Source organism: Pseudomyrmex gracilis, unplaced genomic scaffold (assembly GCF_002006095.1).
Source record: "Pseudomyrmex gracilis isolate BER0280 unplaced genomic scaffold, ASM200609v1 scaffold_214, whole genome shotgun sequence".
Classification (NCBI taxonomy): domain Eukaryota; kingdom Metazoa; phylum Arthropoda; class Insecta; order Hymenoptera; family Formicidae; genus Pseudomyrmex; species Pseudomyrmex gracilis.
The window spans coordinates 122,380-146,403 of NW_018020798.1; the positions used below are offsets into that span (position 1 = coordinate 122,380).

The 24,024-nt window shown below is 45.8% G+C and overlaps 1 protein-coding gene and 1 long non-coding RNA gene across 4 annotated transcripts in view; one reads left to right on the top strand and one right to left on the bottom strand.

The window, feature by feature from the left end:
- Positions 1 to 24,024, bottom strand: part of LOC109858604 (protein split ends) — a 64,332-nt gene that overhangs the window by 5,565 nt on the left and 34,743 nt on the right. For 2 of the 3 annotated variants that reach the window (XM_020436035.1, XM_020436033.1), the window contains exons 2-8: positions 15,786 to 16,082; positions 12,447 to 12,988; positions 11,632 to 12,257; positions 11,268 to 11,448; positions 10,861 to 11,152; positions 9,631 to 10,368; positions 182 to 9,551 (exon numbers count right to left, since the gene is read on the bottom strand). In XM_020436035.1, the coding sequence (XP_020291624.1) occupies positions 182 to 9,551; positions 9,631 to 10,368; positions 10,861 to 11,152; positions 11,268 to 11,448; positions 11,632 to 12,257; positions 12,447 to 12,988; positions 15,786 to 16,082 (12,046 nt within the window). The remainder of the gene's footprint in view (positions 1 to 181; positions 9,552 to 9,630; positions 10,369 to 10,860; positions 11,153 to 11,267; positions 11,449 to 11,631; positions 12,258 to 12,446; positions 12,989 to 15,785; positions 16,083 to 24,024) is intronic. The other variant, XM_020436034.1, reaches the window with a different exon arrangement.
- On the top strand, positions 17,424 to 23,975 carry LOC109858605. Its single transcript, XR_002250633.1, has 3 exons — positions 17,424 to 19,686; positions 22,767 to 22,886; positions 23,235 to 23,975. It is a non-coding gene; the product is annotated as an uncharacterized LOC109858605 (long non-coding RNA).

Here is a 24,024-nt window from a genome sequence, read left to right on the forward strand (position 1 = left end):
CTGAAATTATTTTATTTAATACATTGAAATTATTATTTAATACAATATTATTTAAAAAAGTAAATTAATTTCAATGTATTAAATATTTTGATACTATTTGTTTAAAAGACTTTTCTCCGATTCTTGTAATAATAAATTCATCGTCAAGTAATATTTCATCAACTATAAAAAGCATACGTACAACAGGTGGTTTCGGTCCTGGTGGTCGGACATTGCTTACGCCAGTTGAAATCGGCTGTGGATTAACGAGATGTGGTTGCGAGGGTGAACTTGTCACCGTTCCAGCAATAAGTGGCGGGACCACAGCTTGCAGTAAGTGTGCTTTCGGATTTAGTGGCTGAGGTTGTCCATTGATACCCTTGAGAGCGGTAGGTTGTGAAACTGGTTGATGAATTCTCGATGACGGAGAAATAGCGTTTACATTAGAATGCAGATTTAAAGGTATCTTTTGAGACATATTCACTATCGTTGTTGTTTGTTGTTGTTGTTGTTGTTGTTGCTGTTGTTGTTTAGCGGCTTGCAGGAGATGCTGTTTAGGATTAGGCGGTACTCCGGTGTTATTGAGCACGGGAGACATAGGTTGACCCTGCTTACCATTCGACGAAGACAATTGCACCGTTTGTTTCGCACTCAAGGGACTCAAACTGGGTGACGTGACTCTACCAGGCGGTATCTGTAAGTTAAGAGCTTGCACAGATTGCACATGCTGCACGGGAGGTTTAACAATGTTCTGTACTATCGTTTGATTGGGTAAACTTGGAGGCATTGGTTTTGTGACAGCAACTTGCTGTTGCTGAGTCGAAGTCGCCAGCTTGCTAGCGTTCAACACGTGCGCCTTGAGGCTCGTAGGTTTCGTTTGAGAAGAAGAGACGGGCACTGCTTGTACTGCCGTAGTTGGTATCACGGTAGTAACGACAGATGTCGGTGTACTTGTCGCCGAAGACTGCGCAACAGTAATAGTACTGGTAACCTGTATTGCTGGAGATTGCGACTTAGTAATTACACTAGTTTGCGGTTGGATTTGCTGAGTTGGTGGGCAAGGTGGTTGTTCCGCAACAACTTCTTTCTTAGTCTCCGCTGGTGTTGACGAAGGAGAACTTTCAGTTTTCACTCGCGGTGCTTCGCTTGTCGAATTTGTGCTAACACGATCGTTTCGAGGTTCGCTCAATGTTTTATTAGTATTCTGCGCTTGACCGGATGTTGTAGACACCGGAATGTATTGACCCTCCTCAGATTCTCTCATTGGTATCAGCATTCCCGTGACTGGATCTATTAATGTCATCGGTTCGAGCGATACCGCTTTCTGCGGCGCTGACGCAACAACTTGAGCAGGTTGCTCTTCCGCTTTCGGACTTTCCACTTGAGTTAGTTTTGGCTCTTCTTTGTGTGGAGGACTTGGTTTGGTCTCTTGTTGCGTTGCGGGCACTTCTTTTGGCTTCTCCTCTCCGCTGTCGTCATTGTTTTCGGATATTCGCCTCGCTGCTTTACGGCTGCCCCTAGTTGATTTACGGAGTTCCGTTAATTGTACGACAGGTGGCTGTGTAGCATTACGCGGAGTGTTGTTGTGTCTGGTGCTTCGTCTGGTAGCATGAACATTTCCGGCATTACTGACTAATCCTTTGTTTGCGGGTGATCCACGGACAACATCCTCGATCACATCGTCAACCGTATTACGACTGCCATCTCTTTCCGCCAATCTTCTAGATTTTCTCGTGTTGGCAGCTGGAGAAACAAACTCCTCCGGTGGTACTTCCTTAACCGCGGCCACTGGTGTTGTCGGCTGCGCATTAGATCCTGTAACATTCGGTCCGGGAGATTTGATAGTGAGAATAAGTCGCGGACGACCAGCGTTGTCCTCTTCGCTGTCATCGTGGAATTCGTAAACATCGGCCGGCAATTTACTCTTTTCGACATGGTGCTTGCTACCTCTGGGACTTCTACCTCCTCGTTTGTGAGAAACGTTGCTCGCATTCCTACCTCGTCTCGTTGTAACGCCGCCACGACCACCACGCCTGCTTTTTGCTCTGCCGCGACGGCTCCTTGTAACCTCATTTTCGCACGTTTCCGCGCTCTCGTCGTGATCGTCAGTGGACACAAAGTTCTTTTTGATCTCACTTTCCGCCGACTCGGCGTCAAACCAATCTGATTCGTTCTTACTGGTGTCATGCGAGTCGCTATTCGCGCTCTCAGTTTGCTGCACTTCCTCGTCGCCGTCGTTACCTTCACCGTCGCATAGAGCATCGACCTTCTTTATGACGCTTTCGATGTTTACTTCCTTCGCGGACCAATAATCGCTATCTTCTTTGCTGTCAGTTGGATCGTCTTTGGAATCGATAGCAAGAGGATCCGTACTTGGCTCTTTAAGCGGATCTTCTACCGGCTGATCATCTAATTCTACATCCTCATTTTCCTTTATAGCGTTTTCTTCTTTTATTTCGTTCTCAAGTTCCAATTTTATAGAAGTTTCTGCCTCAAGTTTTGGCACGACTATATCATCAGCTTCGACTTTAGGAACAGACGGTAGACTTTCCATCTTAATTGTTTCTTGCAATTCTTGTTTTGGTTTTACATCATCTACGCATGTCTGATTGAGAGGCTTTTTAGAATCGGCAATATTGTATTCAGTCTCTTCCATCGTGTCCTCCTTTTTGACCTCAACTGGTTCTTGTTTTATCTCGTCAATTGGCTGTGTTGTTTGTATAGGCGGTGTAAGCAGCATCGGTTGAACAGTTTGACTGATCTGCGCTTCAGCATCTAACTCTAACGGCTGTTCTTGAATTACATGTGACTCTAAACACTCCGATGAAGCTTGTTCGTTCATCGATGACGTCGACACAGATGACACAGTCGACGGTACTACCCTGGTTATAATCTGTGACTGAGACACCGTTGATATTAGTGGTACGTGTGATTTAACCAACTGACTCTGCGAAACCGGCGACTGTCTCTGACAAGCGAGAGACGTTTGCGTGATAACACATTTGTCGCTGGGCATTGATGACGGAACAGTTGGTGTTACTTGCTGAGGAACTACAGGCACCACAGTTTTTACCAGTGGTTGATTCGGCGATGAGACAGGCGGTGGACCGAGATTGTGGACAGATTTGTGAAGCAAATGAGATTGACCGTGAGCTACGGTCATGATAACGGGACTAGTGGAAGCTCGAGAGACATGCGTAGTCAAAAGTTGACCAACATTCTCTAGCTTCTGAGGTGGCGATAAACGATCGTCCGCTGCGATAGTTAAAGCGTGCTTTTGTCTAGACGACATTGTAGAAGACATTGTGTAGTCCGTGAGGTACGGTTTGTTAAATATTGGGCTAGACATATTGGCGGTGATCTTTGCCGTTTCAGGAGGGTATGTCGGTGGTTGATTTGGCGAAGGAACTTTAGGAGACGTGGATGCTTTGTGAGTTGTTTCAGGTATAACAGCTGGTGACAACTTCGGTTCTTCCAATCTTTGTGGCAGTTCGTTCGGATTTACAGGAAGCAATGTCTCAATTACAGACTTGCCGCCGAGAGAAGAGTCGCGCGAATTTTTCACTTGTACACCGGACGCCAATGGTGGTACTGGCATGTAAGGTCGCGGTGGAATATTCAGAGTCAACGGTGGTAAACCGCCGCGAGGATAACCCGGCACGGGCGCCAACATTCCCGAAGCATGTTGAATTACTGGCTGTTGTGTTGCCGCGGTCGAATAAACTTGTTGAACTGGAGTTTCTGGTCTAGCAGAGTGAGCAGGAATGGGCATGCACACCGCGATCTTGGTAGGTGGCGGCGAAGATTTCCTCTTCCCTATGTTAGGCATATGAGGATTCACCAACGTAGGACCATTCCGTGACCACTGACCGTTAGGTGAAAGCGGCTGCGTGACACGTGGCGATGACTGTGATGACATTACCAAAGACGGTATTCTCGACGAGACTAATGGTGGCATTGGCGTTGTGTTGGTAGAGGATGAGCAAGAAACCGTCGTAGGATTTTGCAATTTCGGAGAAGCCTGGCGCATCGGTACCATTTGAGATTGCGGAGACACAGATAGCCTCTGATACAAAGGCTGTACCGTGATCGGTGGTGGTCGCGGTGAACTCGGAAGTGATTTTGGTGCTTCGCTTGTGATCGGAACGTTACAAGGTAGTAGCATAGGCTTGTATTGAGACGGAGGCGGCGACGCGGACGCTCTATCTACCTGAGCTGTTCTTTCCGGACTAGTGACACAATCAGCGTCCGTGTCGGAAGTTTCTAACTGTACTGTAGGTTTTACGGATTCGCGAGACTTATTGTTCTCACTTAAAGTCCAAGAATGAGCGATTACAGAAGTCGGCGGAGTCTGCGACTTCGTAACCGGAGGCGGGGACAATCGCACTTCGACCGGTTTCTCCGGTGTGGTTAAGACGGGCGTCATATTCAACGTCTTCGTTGGAGATTTATAGAAAGATGGTATATCCGGTGTCTTTGGTGGTTGTGTCAAATCGACTGTCTCGTAATTCGGATCTTCTTCCGTGTCCGTGTCGATCTGAAGATCGTGCTCACTCTGTGGTGTATCTGGCTTCATGTCCGTATCGCCTTCTCCCGTCGAAGCGTTCAGACTCTCGACGGCTTGTTGCATTTCTTCGACGTCTTCTTGCGGTGCCTCAGCTGGAGTCTCGGCAACCCCATCAGCTTCCGCTTCTTCCTCTTCGCCTTCGTAAGAGAAGTCTTCCGTCGAGGCGCCGAACGTTTCTTCAAGTAACGCAGCAACAGCATCTTCCGTTTCCTCCTGCGATATCGCAACACGCGGTTTGTCTTCGCCATCTGGACTTATCTGAGTCGGAGGTATTGTTTGCACAGGCAATTCCGGTTCTTCCCTGCCGCTACGCGATTGGCAACTGCTATCTCTCTCATCAGGCTCCGATATACTCTTCACGGCATTTTCGTGAATTGTCTCATCCATTTCTATTCCAAAACCAGGTATAAACTTGTCTTTCTTCTTCTCCGGTTTAGAGGCTTGAATAGCACTACTCACAACTGGAGGAGTAATGGACGTCACAGCTGATATACTGGAAGTTACTTTAGGTATCGGGCTTAACAGTGTTTCTCTAGGCGTCGGCAAGCTAGGCGATATTATTGTTTTAGACAATACTAACGGACTACTCGATCTCGGCGGACTAGGTTCGGCACCCAAGTAAGGTAATTCGCCGCTCTTTTCATGATGATGATGATGGTGGTGATGATGGTGATGATAATCTTTTCGACTACGTTCCTCCTTGGATTTCTTTCGTTTCTTCTTTTTCTCCTTCACCTTTTCCGGCACCGTCGAAGGTGTGGACGGTTCGATACTGTCGTTATCATCAGTAAATCGAAAAACATCGTGATCGCTAGGTTCGGTGCAAGCGGGAGCGCTCTTTGGAGAACTAGGTATGCCCAAAAGCTTCGCCTCAATCTCTCGACCAGCTTCAGCCAAATCGACACTGTTCTCGTCTTCCAATTGATGACGCCGTTTCTTTTCCGTTTTCCGTCTTACTCTATCCATGTCGAGCGAGCTGCGACCACCATCGCTGTCCGAAGCGTAAACATTGTTCTCCGCTGTAATGTTGCTAAATCTGTTGAAAAATGTATCAGACGGAGCGTCGTCAACGTCGTCCGAGAGAGGGCCGAAGATGTCTTCCATTCGTTGAGAATCTCTCGCCTCTTGTCTGTTGAGCCTCTTTCGTCTCGCTTTGGCTTTATCTTCTCCATTTCGATCGCGTCTCTTGTCCTTTTTGCTACGTTGTTTCTTATCGGCGCGCATTCTCTCTTCGGCGTTCTCCAAGACAATGCTCGCAGTATTGGTGATGGTGTTCAATTCCGTCCCGTGATTCGGTCGACAATCCGCGTTCGACGTAATGGCATTTGTTTTAGTCTTATGTTCTAAAGTCTCGGTCGATTCTATCTTTAAATTATTTTCGTTCGACATACTGCTCTTCTGACGTTTCTGTTTCTTTTTATGGGACTTCTTTCGCGAATCTCTCTCGTGATTGTTCACTATTGACGAATGATTAGTTCGGAATCCAACAGACACTCGCTCGTCCTCGTCAGACGTACGAGGTTCTTCTTTAATGTTCGCGTGCACGCTATTCACAACGACGCTGTTCGAAGTTTCCAACGAATTTTGCTTCTCATCGGTATCGGCAAAATTAAAATCTACATCGCTCTCGATGAATCTGTCTGCTTTTACAGGCTTGCGAACCTTGTTGTTGAACGGTTCTTCCTCCTCGCTCGTATCCGAGTGTATTCGTGATCGCGAACCTTTTCTAGATAGAGATTTGGTTCTCGTCGAGTCCGATTCCGACGTGGCCTCGTCCTCGGTCAGAGCTTTGCTGCTCACTGAATCTCCGTCCCACGACGTACTCTGTTTCTTCTCTTCACGTCTGGCGCGACTTTGCTTCAATTGCGAAAATTTATCCTTGAGACGCACTTGACGTTTCTCTTCCTCCAATTTTTGCATGTTCTTCGTCGAGCGAGCCTTCACCTTGTCGTACATACTGATGTAAGCAGGCTCGTCGACGACAATATCGAAGATCGAGTGCTTTTTTGGCTCGTCACTGTCCGTATCCGTAGCCGACGGGTTTCTCGTAACTTGCATCTCGTGAGTGGAAAGCGGACCGTCGTCTATGTCACTGTGCGAGTTCAACTGAGAGTGCTGCTGCTGATGATGTTGCACGTCTCTCGTGTGATTTGACGCCGACTCGGTTGACAAACTCGAGTCATTTCGCTTGGATAGTTCTAATTTTGATAAATATTCTTTGTCGGATTCGTGCGAGACTCTCGGGCTACGTTCCCTCGACTTTTCCGATCGATTTCTCTTACTCCTCTGTTTCTCCTTGCTACCGTTATTATCTCTCGAGTTGTTCTCCCGATTCGATTCGCTGTGCGTGTTGTCTCTGCTATCCTGTATGACATTACCGCTATCTTTATTGTCGCGATTCTCCCTGCTATCTCGACTAGAACGATGCGAGTCGTTACGATGCTTACGATCTTCCGATCTTCTGTTCTGCCTAGATCGATCTTTGCTATCCCGTCGATGGTCCGAAATCTTCATACGTTTAGCTTCTTCATCCGTGGGACCGTCCTGAGACGAGCACCTGCGCTTAACCGGCACAGGTGCGGGAACAACTTGTGTCTGAGACTGCGTAACAGACGAATGCAGATGATTCTCGGTCGACTGTCGTCTGCTGTCGTCGCGTTCTCGCTTTTCTTTATCCTTCTCCTCGCGTTCTCTCCTCTTCTCGCGTTCCGTCTTCTCTTTCTCCCGCCTTTCCTGATCCTCGCGTTCTCGTCGTTTCTCGTGCTTCTCCTTCTCGAGCCTCTCCCGTTCTTCTTTCTCGCACTTTTCCTTTTCCGCCTTCTCCCGTTCTTCCTTTTCTTTTCGCCGTTCACGTTCCAGCCTCTCCTTTTCCTCCCTCTCTCGTTTCCTTTCTCGTTCGAGTCGCTCCTTTTCCTCTCTCCTCCTTTCACGTTCCAATCTCTCCCGTTCTTCCTTATCTCTCCTCTCTTGTTCCTCTCTTTCTCTTCTAAGACGCTCTTTTTCCTGCTTTTCGCGCTCCGAACGAATTTCCCGCTCCTTTCTCTCACGTTCCTCGCGCTCTTTTCTTTCGCGTTCCTCGCGTTCCCTCCGTTCCTGTCGCTCCTTCTCCTCCCTTTCCCTTTTTTCCCGATCGATACGTTCCTTTTCTCGTCTCTCTTTCTCTTTGAGCTCAATTTCCTCCTTCTCCTTTCTCTCGCGTTCTCTTTCTTTTTCTCTTTCTTCCCGTTCTCTTCTGTCCTTCTCCTGTCGTTCCTTGTCCAATCTCTCTCTTTCGCGCTTTTCCTCGTCTTTCTCACGCTTCTCGCGCTCGTCTCTCTCTTTCTTTTCCTGACGGTCGCGATCTTCCTTGTCCTTTCGTTCTTGTTTGTCTCGATCTTCTTTATCTCGTTCTTTTCGCTCGTATCTCAATTCTTTATTATCCTTAAAATCTCGATTATGAATATCTGTGCTGCCGATGTCGTTGGCGACGTTCGCGCTCTCTCTTTCGTCTCTGTCTTTGCGATTTCTTTCAACGTCGATCTCTTCCTTTCGCGACGATCTTCGTTGACAATCTTTTCCCTTATTATGCTTCGACTCCCTGCCGCTATCCTTTCCGTCGCGAGAATCTCTACTGTCTCGACTACCACCACTGCTTTCTTTCTTTAAACGAGAACGAGGCAATTCTGTGGAAGATTGGGATGATGACGATAATGAGGAAGAATTGGATGAGGATGGTATGGAAGACGCTGTAGCTACAGAACAAACTGTAGTAGTCATGGAAGATAACGTGCTCGTTGCGCACATCGTCGTCGTCGTCGTCGTCGTCGTTGATGATGACGATGTTGTTGCGCTCAACGTCGTAACAGATATCGCCGTTGTTGTTATTGCAGTTGAGAAAGTGTTTGTTGACGCTGCTGTCATCGTGGCTAATACGTTCAGTCCTCGATGTGTCGAGGCTCCGAGGGTGTGAATATTACTTACGCTACCGTTACTGCTTAGAAGACTACTGGCTGACGCTAAACCACTACCATTGCCGCTACTGGCTACCGTTCCGCTACCAAGACCGATTGGTAGAGAAACCGGTGGTAATTCGGGACTGACTGTTTTGACAGATGTGCCAGGTGTAATCGGTGTTGCTGGCGTTGGATGCATGCAAATATGTACCATCCGCGGATCTGTCTTCAACGTCGACGGAGCCATAGTCGTTGTTGGAATCAGATTCGCGGATAATGACATATTAATGCCAACCTGACTGCTAACCGAAGTACTGCTGGTCGACTGTACCGGCGGATGACTAGGAAACGGATATTGCAAGCAAACTTTGCCGGTACAGCTGCCACTAGTGGTAAGGCCAGCAGTGCTACCGATCATAGAGCTAACACCAGTGAATTCTCGCGGTTCGTATTTTTCACTAAAATTCTCCAGTCGCTTCGAGTCCTCCTCGAACACGCTTCTTTTCGCAAGAACTGATTTCATAATTTCCGAAGGTTCAACACCTTTATAGTCATTTTCAAGCAGTTTATGGGGAAATCGGAATCTTTCCGAAACAATGGCATCGAGTTTCGCCAGAGCGTCACCACTGGCGGCACTTAATGCTCTCGAACCGGACCACTTCTCGTACATTTCATCCAGAGAACGTATTCTCTCTTCCAGAGTAGGAGACTGTGACGCTGTCTCGCTGTCGGAACTGGTCGGACTCGAGCTGGTATGTCTCGGAGGTGGCGAAGCCGGTGGTTGCGGAGCCACACGAGGACTAGGCGCAGTAGACAGGCTGGCACACGGCGGACTAGCAACTTTGGAGAGGCTCGCACTGCTCAGTCGAGTGCTGCTGCCATTATTGTTATTGCTACTGCTATTGTTGTTATTGTTGTTCAACATTTGTGCCGCGAACCTAGGTAATGGTAGCGACAACGGACCCTCGTGGCTCCTTTCTCTGAAACGTCTTGGCTCACTGGGTACCAGATTCTCCGGTCTTTCGTCGACAAGAGGAGTACCTGGTCGAGATCCATCATGATGTTCGTGATGTCTATAAAAATGTTGTAATTTAGTTTTAAATTTCTATAAAACTTGTTTTTTTTTTTCGCGAGTCACAATACACAACTTACCTGCTAGTGGCATCCCGACGACGCTTACAAGGTGCAGGACCTCTTCCCTCGCAACTACTTCTTCTTGTACCATGGTGCACCACTACTTTGCTATCACTAACACGTCTAAATTCCATGCCTTTCCTATTAGAGTGCGAGGTAACGAGTAAAGACGCAATTTCCGGCTCGTCGTCTTCACAGAGTATTGTCGTCGATGAGCTATCAAGCTTCGCACGTTTCTTCGGAACGAAACCGACCTCGTCGCCGCTACTTTGACATTCCTCAAGTTGTTCCAACAAATGGACGCGTTCCTTCTGCAGGTGCCGAATATCGGGCGGAGGTAGCAACGGTGGCGGTGGTGCAGGTGGATCGACACTCGTAACGACACTTTGCACAGTATGACGCCGTGATGGTGGCGGGCATTCGTCGTCATTAAGTTTGCCGTCACTGAGAACGCTGCTTTGGTAGTCATCGTGACTCGTGCCGCTGCCTTGACTGAACTCGTCGTAGCTGCGGAATCTTCGCGGCGTCGGTTCACCATAATCACCATCATAGTAGGAATCCTGATAGGACCGTCTGCTACTTCGCGACATCGCTGTTGGATGAGCTGGACTCGCACCCGGTGTACTACCACCGGAGGTTCGCGAATAGCTTGCCGTTCTCGATCGCGGTGGAGTATCGTAACGCGTGAACCTGCTGCTTGAGCTAGATACTGTTACCGCCGAGTCAAAACTGCCACGTTCCCGCCTAGAAGGAATCCTTTGAATCACAAATGTGTAGTCATTTTAAGTTCTTGGTTATGACTTGTGTAAATTTATGTGTGTAAGCATGCATCTTATAATTCTAAATCTACATTGATCTAATTCTGTAAATTCCCGGACATTAATGTTCGGGATTTACAGGATTAAAGTTAATCCGAGTGGTTCTTGAAAATGAGAAAATCTGATTAATTATTTGCCGAAAGAATATCTAAAAAAAAAAATATCAAAATTAATGTTATTTCTTTAATATAGAATGTTTGTTATAAAATGTTTAAGATAGTCGAGTAAAGCCACTTTCACGAAATGGTTGCAATACTTTTGCAAAATAATGTTGTAACTGTACAATGATTGTGTCAGACATAAATGGATTTACAGGATCCAGGACTTACAGAATATGTAAATCTAAAAACAAAAACACTACAGGATTAGGGTTAGTAAAACAAGTTAGAAAAACAAAACATACTATATTATTTAAAGAAAATATACATACGTTACGTCAAACGACGACGCTGGTGAAGGCCTAGATTCCCATGTTTTTTCAGTGGAGTTTCCTTGACGTTCGAGATGTTCGTAAAACGTCTCTTGACACTCCCTCGAGGCGAAATCTACCTGTAAACGACGGCCACGAAGAGCAGCTCCTCTCATTTCTTTGACGGCAGTTTGCGCGCAGCTGATTTGGTCGAAAAAGACCAAAGCGTGTCCACGTTCCCTGTCCACTGCTACTTGATTTATCGATCCAAACTGATGAAACTGCATGTTTAAATATTTCTCGGACATACCATCTAAACGAGAAAAACGAGAATGTTATTAACATTGGTTATTTGACTTTTGAAAAAATTTAATTTTTCTCAAAAATTAAAATTCTCGATATTATCAACATTTAAAAAATGCACACACCTCCAATGCCATCAACCCAAACGCAGGCTGTGGGCATCGACTTTCCGAATCCGAGTTTGATCCGATTCGCGCCCAGATGTTCACCGTCCATCGACCTCATAGCTTTAACGACACTACCGATATCCGAATATTGACAGAAAGCATAACTAGACACGGCACCTTGTTTCTTAATGTCAATTTCCTGTCAAGCAAACACGACGGAAAGCAATAAGTAACGTATCTCAGCGTTTGAGCAATCTCAAATATTTCAATACAATATACGTTCTTATATTTCTAGATTTTATTTAAAGTTTTATTTATAGTTTTTATTCACAATCATTTTTTACCGCTTTCTTTTCACTTTTTACATATAATTTTAACTTACTATTATCTCTCCGAACGGCTCAAAATGTTTTCTGAGTTCGGACGCAGTGACATCCTTTTCGAGATTTCCGATAAACAGCGTTCTCGTTGCCTTTGGATGATATTCATCGAGTTCCGCCTCGTACGGCCTGAACTCATTGTCCTCCACATCGTAACCCTGATAAGGAGCTACTTCAATCTTACATCCAAAAAAGAGTTTATCTTGTGAAACCTCGAGGGCTTTCTCGACATCCTCGGGCTTCTTGAAACAGACGAGGGCGTATCTGTCATCACCTGAGCCGACAACTTTCACCCACGTCACTTTGCCGTGTTTTTTATATTCGTGGAAAAGGCCATCCTTGAGAGAGGTGTCGCTACTGCGGATTGGCAGATTTCTCACACAGATAGCCAACGGCCTGCGATCCTCCGCGACGGCTACATTGCTCGTGCGATGCGGCGATACCGGGCTACCAGGCGACGTGCTTCCGGAACTGCTACCGCCGGAGCTACCGCTCCGACTGCTACTACTACTTCCGGAACGACTACTGCCGCTCGGCGAACTGCTCCCACTACGTGATTTTCTGCGTTGCTTCTTGTGTTGTCGCAGAGTACTACTACTACCGGTACCACCACCTCCGCCGCCAACTCCTGTAACAGAAAAATAACAACAAAAACATTAATATACAGTAAACACTAGAGAGATGTCAAACAAATATTTTTCTCTGTATTTTTATATACATAAATATATATTTGAAGCGGTGTCTATAACACGCGCCAATGATAGATACGCGTTATACAAATAGAAGAAGAAAAACATCGGTCAACCAGAGCAATTACCTTGCTCATCTTGGTACGCGTCGTTAGTAGCGGGCGAAGGTGGCGGTGGTGCGCCACCGTATCTCGAACCTGTCGGCTCATACGCCGACCAGGACGACGGCGGCAGACTTCCACGATGACGATCTAAATGGGGCGGGGGCGGTGGCGGCCCAGTGATATACGGGCCGGATCTTGCGTACCGATCCCTCGCCCTGCTCGATGTCACGTGGTAAGAGCTCGCAGGTGGACGGCCGCGGGATATGTAACCGCCAGGATCCCCCGTCGCGGGATCTGCCGGATGACCGCCGACGCCGACTCCGCCGCCGACGACGACGCCGCTGCTCCCGCCAACCACACGGCTGTTCCTCTCGCTACCGTAGAAGCTACCGTGAGACCCACGTGAGTCGAAACTCTCGCTTCCCCTCTCTCCTCGTTCGCCAGTGCCGCTACCGCCGACCCCGGCGCCGGTGCTCCCGCTACCACCGCCGCTGCCGCCGGAAACGCCGCCTGTTCCGCCGCCGCTTCCACCGCTACCGCCGCCGGATCCATGATCCTCCGAACTTCTGAAAGATAAGAAAGCTTGGGTTTATTCATCGTCCATTGAACGACTGTTGACGTTCGCATCAATTAATCATTATACAAGTTTTTCAATAGTCCTTAATTTCTCTGTAGAGGTTTACATTCACAACTGACAATGTCATGACAAAAAAAAAATTCTTTTGTCAGCTAGAACGAATGAGATATTTTGATTAATGAGAAATATACACTTTTATTTTGCTTTTGTCAAGAGGGTCAAGAGCAAAAACACGAGCAAAGAACCTGACAGAGATAGTTCAAAGCGACGTTGAGCGTACAGAGAGAGTACAGAGAGAGAATCGAGTAGAAAACGCTCGCGCTCACATACATAGATAAATTCGCGCGGACTCACGGTCACGTCCAATTGGTCAATTATGAGTCGCGGAGAACAACTCTGCATTTCAATAGCGCAAAAATAGGAGTGTCCCGCTACTGTACTGTGTCGGGACTTCCGTGTTTTTGTTCTGGAAATATATCAGCTGATCGATGAATTTTTTTTCTGATTTCTCTGGTTGTCGCGCTCTATTCTCGTAAAAAAAAAAAAACAAACAAACATATTCTTTCACATCAATTTATTTGACAGCTTTTAATCAGATGTTCTGGTCCCAAGTCTTGTGGCACAGCATGTGTAAGAAAAAAAATCATTATATATTCCAGAGATTAATATTAATCCTGGGCTTGAGAGTTTAACTTCTCTCGTTTCGTTTTTCTTATACAATTCTTTCATCCTCGAACCTCTTACTAAAAAAAAAAAAAAAAAGTAACCGGTACAATGAACTCTTTCGAGAATATCGGTATGTTATTTCGCTTGTTTACTAGCAGCGTTTTGCGCCATTTCATAGTGACTATAAATACAATCAGTGCGGCGCGGAAATGCCTTCACACCTGAGTAAGTCCGCCGCTTTGCACAAAACATATCAAGGCAGGCAGCTTAAATATCTCAATTCACCAGGCATTTCATATGTACGTTTATATATAGCGGCCGCGTAAGGTGAGGCCGAGACGAATCGGACCAGGCTCATAAATTCCTGGCTACACTACTGACAGTTAACGCGCTCTCTCTTTCCCCTCGCTTCTTTATACTCCGTTTTCCTTCCCGCTTGTGCCGTCACGCTTCGACAGTTACTACTCCGGGCAAGCCCGCACGGCCGACGGGGACGTGGCAACATCGCCAACGACCACGTCGTCGTCACGGTCACCTGACTTTTCGTGGAAACGCGACGCCGCTATACTCTCTTCGGTTCGTGTACGCGCGCGTGAATATAGACGTGCGCGCGCGAGAACGCGTGTTTCAGCTCTCTGCACACACGACCTTTTTTCCTCCTCCTTTCCCGTTGCATATTCCGTCACAGCGCGCTCTCTTTCTTTTTTTTTTTTTCTCTCCCTTGCGCGGTTCTCTTTCGTCGCCTTTCTATATTCTCTTTCCTTCCTCACGGTGAGATCGATCGATCGGAGACGGTCATAATTCTTCATACGCCTCGGCTCTTCGAGTATGCGCTGCGTGCGCTCCGTGAATGATGCCGCGGAGAAAGTGTGTGTGTGTGTGTGTGTGTGCAGAATTTCTTGTTCCGCTGTATAACACACACAATTTGTCAAATGCGCATTAGACAAAGGGGTGGTCACGGTGACAACGATAACGTCAGAAAATACGATAGCGAATATTTGCGAGAGAAAAAGAGGAGAAGAGATATCTATGTATGTATGTGTATTTACGCGCTCTGCTATCGAAGCCGCGATAAGTATGCCAGTGACTCTCAAAACTTGAGTCATCGCGGGGCCAAAGCTCCCTGTTATTTGAACATGTGACAAAAATAACTGATAAAAAATGCAATCTGATTTTCGGAGAGATTGACGATAATCGAACACAATCGGGTATGTATCTGATGTGTACAACAACAAAAGTCAACGGTTTTTTTAAACAAAAGCAATTGTGAAGACAGAAGAGAGATAAACTTGCATTTTTTTTTTTTTTGTATAATTCACTCTGGCAGTATACCGTTCGAAAACAAAGATAATGAAATTAATCGTTCATCCATAACAATATTTCAATGTCGCTTGTTTTGCGCGTGCTTCCCGCGACGTTTAACTGATTTCTAGGACGTGACTCGTCGTAAACCGGCACACAACGTCGGTTGTGCTCACGCCATTCTGGAAATGAAAATTCATCCCTGCGATTAATTTGAAAAAGAAAGTACAGCCCGCGCACATTTCTTTACATCGAGAGATACAAAGAAAAAAAAAAAGAAAAAAAAAGAAACAAGGATATAGCAATTGTGTGCAGAGTTCGTCAAGTAGTTTTACTTGTTTGCACATTCTCTCGGTCATTGAAACCGTCCGCTTTCACGTGATGAATGTCATTGAATATGTGTTTCTTAATGTAGATCGGTTTACCGAAAAATGTAGATCGGTAAACCAATCTACTACATTTGTATTAAAAAAAGGAAGTAAGACGCATTTTTGACTTAATTTAACGTACAACCTACAGATGAGTCGAAATGGGTCATCACGTTGTACACACTGGACGAGATACGTAAGTATCAAACTGGCATGGATTTTTTTTTTTTATGCATAATAGAATTTGTAGATTCTTTTCTGAAATCAAAACATCATTTAAATCACATCATGTGTAACGAACTACACAATATATTTCCATTTTAAGAAGGAACATCTGTTTCTTAGGGGGTTAACTTGGACTTATAATTTTTTCGAGGGAAACACTCCGCGTGCATCACGACGGTAAATAAGTCGCACAACACTTTCTGTGTGAATGCGAGCGAGACTCACCCGTGCGAGGCGAATCTAGGCTGAAGATGTTGTGGCTCGTAGTACTGTGTCGTAAGAGTTCGTTCGTCCAACGTATGCTCAATCGCGTGAGCCTTCGCTGCGGATTTGATATCCATGAACGCCACCGTCGCTGACGCACCCCCGCTGGTCGAGGAACTGCCACCCCCGCCTCCGCCGCCGCCTGAATTGGAACCGGAACCGCCCTCATTGCCCTCGCCAAGGGAACTGCTGGAACCTCCGTCCACGGGGCATTCCTCACCCCGTGGCAGCAGCTTGACGCTCTGCACGCGTCCATACCTGAAAAACGCAATTTAAATTCTGGTTTAAATAAATGCTCAACAATTATAACTACACGTTTTTGTATCCCTATGTGTGTGTGTTAAGAGGACGTGTCAGTGTGTAGTGTTTATGTATAAAAACTTCTTTTGTGAATATTCTGTGTGTGAAAAACTGAGCGACGCTCAGTTAAATTATTTACGTGAAACAGCTGATGACAATTTAAAGGTCGAATCTGTACTCTCGAAAAACTCGTGCATTTCGCACAAAGACTTTTTTTCTTTTTTTACCATTTTTAGAAAGTTCTTTTCGAATGATCACCTTCAAGCGAACCATCGGTTATCTCTCGCAAACGCGGCAACGTTGTCTCTCTGTGTGTGCACAGCATTTGTGCCGGAAGGATCTCGTCACGGGATTGTTCAAGATTTCCAAAAAAAAGGAGGAAGAAGAAACAAAATTGCAGGAACTCCGTAATTTTCCCATTCCCTCCTCCCCCCCCCAAAAAAGAACTCTCGATATCCAGTGTAAATATAAACGAGGGGGGGGGGAAAAAAAAAGAGTAACAAGTTCAAGAGACAGGAAATGAAGAGACAAGAAAAGAGAAAGACGACGAGAAGACCGACGAGGTCCTCCTTTTGTCACTGTGTTCTTAAGATCAGCGCAGATAAAAGTTGTCGCTGATGTTTTTGCCAGGAAAGACCAGCTCTCGCCGACTGACTCAAGACACGGCGAGAATACACGATGAGAAGAAGGAGAAAGACATGAAAGAAGCGCGGCGACGTGTATATACATGTACAAGGTGTTCCCGAAGAAAACGTCAGCTTTAACGTTTTGTGCTTCATCGATCGCGCAACGAAACCGATGCGGCACGACGACCATGTTGTTTAATCTGTACCATGTCTGTAACGGTAACAATCGAATGACGAACGGAGAAAAGTTTTTTTCCAGGACAGAGGGGGACAAACGAAGAGAGAGAGAGAGCTGCGTTTTCCTCCCTCCCAAGTAGCGCCCAATATCGATTTATGCCCATTAGAAGCGGAGATTCGATATATCTTTCTCGCACACAGCGCGGCCTCGATCGTCGAAGTTCTAGCGCGACGAAGGGCAAAAGGGAAGAGGGAAACATATAGGAGTGACAACACCGGAGTTGAGATCTCGTTTTCACTCTGTAGCGGAGAACTTGCGATATTGAATTTCGCATGAAATTAAAGAAAACAAAGAGAGTCCCGGGAGTTGTTTCTGGCACACCCTGTGCAGAGTGCGCGCACGACGGAGGCGATATCACCAAGTAGGGGAGAGACCCGGATGGGGCGAGGTATGTGCCGATTGGTCGCGTTGGAAGGAAATGCTGCACGCAAGCGCATACATCGGGACGATCGGGGTCTCTCCCGGGGAGTCGGTCGTCTAATCTCGCGTGAGTCGCACGTATCTCATACTCTGCTCCGTTTGATCTCCCGTAGGAGAGAAGGACTCTCTCTCTCTCTTTCTCTCTCCTCTGCTACTTAGTCGCACACAACTTGCATTATCGTTTGAGAAAAACATTTAAACTGCAGAAAATATCACTTGACGCATCGAACGGGACACGGGCTAAATGATTTTGTTGTTACGTGCGTAGATGACGAGAGAGGGGAAATGAGAGACTTTTTTTGGACGGTCTGCGCACGGATTATCTGCGGAGATTAATAGGGTTCTCTACAAATCGAAGATCGTCGGAAGCTAGTTTTTTCGCACAGAGACGAGAAAGTATCGAAAAACAGAGATAGCGGGCGTGTCACCAAGAGGTCTGGAAGGTCGTATACGTTTTTTCTCTAGCGGTGTTCGGGCAGGGCGTGGCTGGGCTCTTCTCTTCTCTTGGTCTATTGACCGTAAAAGGATGGGTTCTTGCGTTTCGAATTTTTAAGATTATTTACAATAACGCTCCGGTATGTAGATTCCGACAGCGTGGATCATCCGATCGAGTGAAAAAAAAAAAAAAAAAAAAACAGAAAAAAAATGGAAAATTTTTCGCTTTCGAGGACACACACTCGAGCTCCTCGACGATCGAAAAAATGTTGTTGGAATTTTGACCGTTTCTCGAACAGAAAGAGAGCGGGAGAAGAGGAAAAAGTAAATGCGTAATTCTTGCCACGTATGCATCTGGAAGAATGATCGCACGAAATGGCGGACGACGCCGCGATGTGGCGACCACTCTCGGGAGAGCGCGCCGCTCTCTCCTGCAATCGCTCTCCGTTTTTTCCGCGTCCTCCGCACAATCATTATTATTAGTAGGAAAAATCTACACAATGCAAAGATATCTATTTTGCGCGCGAGAGATGTTTTACTGTGTGATGATCTTGTGTGTTTGTGCTTCTTCGGACCTCGTAGCGATACATGTCCGAAAGAATTTCGCGCGACAACGATTGCAAACGATTTTTCAAAGTGAACCAGTGTCGCGTAGTTGCGATATAAAATTTCGTGATGACAAAAAGAATCATCGGTGTGCTGTATGAAAATCTTAGACGATGCACAGACATTTCTAGGAAATTTTTTCGTGCATTTCCGCATAGTACGAGGAACGAAAAAAAAAAATGTACTTTGTACTCTACTGTCTTTCAGTGCCGTTTCTCAATAAAAAGAAAATGAAATTAAAAACAAAAATCGTTATCTAATCGCAACATTCGTCGACCCACAGTAACAAGTATCAAATTGGAGTCTTCTTCTTCATTTCGTCGGTTGCTAATAAAACTGCACACAATCGAAGATTTGTCATTGTATTTAGTCATAAGAACGTATTGTTTATTTATTTGTTTTTTTTTTATTTTTAAAGAAAACGCACAGTCGTGCGTATTTTCATGAGAGTCCAAAGAAAATTCCCAGGACTCGGGAACGTACTGAAACCACGACCGCGTTCTGCCTCTCGCTCGCGAGAGCCGTTGCTGGCTCTTCTCCCTTCCTACGCTCCGTATCTCCATTCCCCTCATCCCTTCCCTCTCCTTTCCTCGTTTCACCCATCCCCACGGCTTTTAATAGAAAAAGAAAAAAAAGAGAAAAAAAAACAGGTACGCATACAGACGTGTTTGTCGGCGTGCTCTGGTGGTAGTTTCACACACGACGAGAGCGCCCTTTTCCTCCACGTCGTATGAGTGAAAGCGGGTGAAGGGGGAGATTAGCGGAGCGGAGAGCGCATAGTGGGGGAAAGGAAGAATAGAAAGAGAGAGAGAGAGAGAGAGAGAAGAGGGTAATGGCGGAGAGGAAAGCCATCGAGTGCCACGGTGGCTGGCTGGCTTGGCTGGCTGCCTAGCGAGCGAGCCGTGAATCGTATCCCTTCCCTCTTCGAAATTGCTCCCACCGGTCCTCCTGCCTTCTCTTTCCCCGCTTCCATTGCTCATCGAGGAATTTTACTCGGGCAGACTCGCTCCCAGGCTTTGGATCTTCCCCTCCCCCTTCCCCTCCCACCGGTGTTCTGGTCGACGTACGACGGGTTCTGCTTTATGTGGCGGCATTAACATGGGTCTCCATAAACCGAGGGAGTCTCTAGGTCAGCACCGTGTTCTCTTACATTGCAAGAACGCCCTAGCGCAGCCTCGCTCATCTGCTGTCCGGGGCTTGATAATACCAACGACTGTAACCGTTCGAGACGTCCGAGGTAACGATTTCGATGAAGAACGACGACGTAGGTTTATATCGCGCGCGTTTTTTTTTTCTTAACGCGCGCGATATTTCAGCGCGACACACAACAATAATTTTACATTTTCACCTTCGCGCGGTTGCGCGATTCGAAGTAGAGGAAAGAGATATCACACTCGTGTGACTTTCAACTCAGCGACGTTTCAAACAAAAACCGATTGCGCACGAATACGTGTCACATGATTTCGTTTTGTTCCGCAAACGGAACACACAATAAATGTGTGTGTGTGTGTGTATGCAATTTGTTCAATTTTAAGCGGAGACGCGAAGAAATTCGCGTTTTGTTATGAACGGAAATATATTGTCGGGCGAAGGGGAGATATCTGTCGCGTTGCTTCTGTATGCGCGTCTAAAACCAGCGACAGTACGCCACACAGTCTCGTCGATGAGTCATACGGTCGAAGTGTTAAATGTATTTGCGCGCGTTATCAGTGTACACGCAGGTGGACATTATCGTGATTACATCGACGAGCCTGAGCCTCGCTTTAATCGCCGCCATCCATCGCGACGGTGACGTTCCAACGATCGTGCACGTCTTTTTACGTTTCAAACGGGAGACGTTACAGGAAATCAATACATCGGCCCACGAAGCGAAGAGTCTGAGGGGACAAGACAAACGCAGAAACTCGCGTTTTCCGTAAACTCGTCAGCGTTATAAATAACGAATTATCGATCTATTCTATCCGCGAACCGACGCCGCTCACGACGCGTTTGTGGTGTGTGTCGTCTCGTCTCTGTTTATATTATCCATAGATATATAGGTATCGTCGCATTTATCGTGCAATTTTATCGTGCATATGTAATAATAATAATATATAACATTAATGCAAAAATTAAAAATGTCAAAGAATATTTATATTATTGTATCCATGTATTTAAATTGTGCGTAACGTTGGAAACAAAATAAATAAACCAAAGAAATTTGTGACGTGAACTTTGTTTATAAAAAAAAACAAAAAAAAAAAAAAAAAACAATTGTGTGGAAGAGTTCGCATATTCTGTGAAAGAGTTTGCACGGAATAATGCAGTTACATAGCACCGTGAGTTGCACAAGAGGCTCCGGGTTTTCACGAGTGTGACAATCTACCATCAACAATGTGAGAGGTTTCGCGATTCCACGAAGCGCAACGCGGATGAAGAAAAAAGAACACAATGCAAAGTAGACACCCCACTATAGCACAACGACAACGACGACGACTACGACGACGACGACGACGACGCCGACGACGACGACGACGACGATGATGATGATGATGATGATGATGATGACGTCGAGGAAAGAGAGGACTTTTGTTCCTCCGCTGTACGTCTTTGCTTTCTCATAGTTCCGCTCTGGCTCTTACCGCATAAAAGGTCCGACTGGCTGGCTAAGAAAATGGTGATATCGTCGTTTTTGAGAAAGACATTCACGGTTAATCGAAGTATATCGGAATGTATATATTATTTTTTATTTTTTCTCAACGAGTTTTTGCTTGTCTCAACTTCTTATACTTTACGAAGGATACGCATAAATTAATTTGTCGGTGCTGAACAGGATGACGTAATCTGGGAGAAAAAGACAAATATCCGTCGTATAAATCACTTTTAATAATCCTTTTAAATGACTAAATAATTAATTAACTCATTTAAGTCAAATTATTAGATGCAGAAATTTGAAAATCGTATATTTGTCATAAAATTCAGTGGCTACTATAGAAACTTTAACTGTTGTATACATGTATTCAACAATTGCTACATACAAATACATATGGATTAAGATTGACAATTGTAATTGTCAATCTTAGTGCGATCGTATATCTTTATTTTTGAAACATTCAGTATTCAAGGTTCCGAGACGAATGTCTAAACCCTCGTCTATTAGGACGCAGAAGAACGTCCGTTTAAAATGTCTCCAACGAGAGATAAATCCTCGCGCCCCTAATCCTGTAAAGATCATTTAAATGAAGATACACAAAAACAATCGTTCGTGGAAATTAACTCTCGATTGGAAACAAATAATTTGCTGTGCAAAAAAAAACGACTTATCTATCCGAAACATCCACTATCTCCAAAGTTCGTTCATCGGATCCTGTATTGGAATCTGAGAATTGCGAATCGGAGAAATTGGAATTCAATCGAGATAAAACTGGTGGAAAATGGAAATTACCCATTAGATAAAAAAAAAAAAAAAAGAAAAAAACAAAAGAAAAATGAAGATTATCCCATTTTGATTGTATTCTCCAAATTCCGAGTCGTAATTCTCTCACGCAGTGTCGTCAACGCATATATATTAATGATACCGGTCTTAAAGGCAGACGGTACATTCTCCGGCAGACGACACTGACACAAGCAGTGACTATCGCGGAGGCCTCCACCGTGTCGGGACGTCCCAACGAGGCCGGCGAAACGTGGCAACATCGCTATGACTCAGCTCTCCTCATTCCAACTGCACTTCCCCTGTCCCGCTTCCCTAACCCCCGTCATCCAGCCGGCACTACGCAGCTGACGCCCTTCCCCTCCGCGCAGTTGAGGAAAATTGCCCCTCCACTCCCATCCCACCAACATATCCTTTCTCGTGTCCCAGACTCGGCCTCTCCCTCCCTGACGCGCTACTAGCCCCTACCGCACAGCCCCACCATACCGCCAACTGTGCCGCCGACTCTCGCGGGATACTCGTTTGTGCTCCAACCCCCTCTTGGCGGGGAACGCACGGGAGCGATTTCTACGACGGCGCAGCGCGGCGCGTCGCGTTGTGCCGCTTCGCCGAGGAGAGACGAGCGTGCAAACCCAGCGCAAAAACTCCCGTTTGGAAGAAAAACACCTCTCTCTCTCTCTCTCGCTCTCTGTCTGTCTTTTCTTTCTCTCTTCCCCTATCTTCGTTTTTAGCACCGACACTACTCTTTTTTCTCCCGGTCCACCTCCGCGGACTCCCGCTTCTTTCTCCCCCGCGCCCCGGTTTCTTCTCCTTGTCCTGAGAGTTCTTTTCTCTCCGTCCTTGTCCCTCACCTACCCGTCGGTTTTTTTTTTTTTGCACCTTTTATATGGGATCTTCTTTTTCAGGGCCTGCTGCCATAACGTTTCCGTCCATCCCGCGTAGCGCAGGAGCGAACAATACAACGTGATCCAGGTGCAAGAATAAGGGAAGGATGAGAGAGACGAAGGGGAGGCCCGCAGACTTACGTACGTGAGCGAGTGGATGCGTCGTGCGACGTGACTAGCACAAAAACATAGTTGGGACGCGCGTGAATCCGAAGTATTTTTGTTGGCCTGCTGGCTATTTTTCGACAGTAATATCGTAAAAATCGATACATTCGTTTTTCAACTCGGCCAGTTGCTAAGCAGAGCGCATTCCCTCGTTTTTCGATCCGATAATATTCGGCACAGTTTCCAAGCACAATCAAGAGAATAGAAATATCCGTTTTGCTGATGTTTTATTTCTTTCTCCGCACGAACGAGAAATCGTTAAATCATATATATCCGATTGATATTTTCTCTCATTTCTATATTAGAAATTGACCTTTTTTCCAGGTACATTGAGCAACAGTGCATCTGAAATGAATTTGGAACGCTTTTCGGCGGGAAAAACGATAATACATATCTCTTCGAGATAACGATGGATTCGGCGTTGCGCAAGATTATGACATACCTGCTGTAATAATCTTACATATTCGAGCACATCAGCACGACAGTACGAAGAAGAAAAATAAACGCGCACCAGAATTTTTTTGTAAATACACGTTTGCATGAGAAGTCGTGGAATATACGGAAATATATGTCTTACAATGCAGTTGAAAAATCTATTCATCAAATTCTGGTTCATATTCAAACCCTAACGAGAGGAGGTCGTACAGGCTTCGAGGTCGAAGGCAAAGTCACGTTAGGCGACTCTGTGTCGACCATGTGTTTGTTGTGTCGTCGTGCTGAGATGCCGTTATTTTAATGTAGATAAGCTAAGACCGGACTAAGAATGAAAGGCCGTAGGAGACACTCGTGTCGCAGTGCATATATCCTTGCGCACCAAGGCAACATCGAGTAGTCTCTTGCATCCAGCAGATTTTCACAACACAAGAGCAACTGGATTTTTTCCCTCAATAAATCCCACGATAATATATACATGAATAGCCGCTCATTATTATCTCGAAAAGATGGATCATGAATCTTAAACGCTTTTCTCATAATGACGTATGAAACGTACTTCGTAAAGCCGAGCAAATACGAGAACGTTCAGCGTCATTAGGAAAAAAAGTGCCCCCACGTGTGCGTTATTCATTGCACGTTTGCAACAACCTTGTATTAAGCGTCAATGAAGAGATATTTA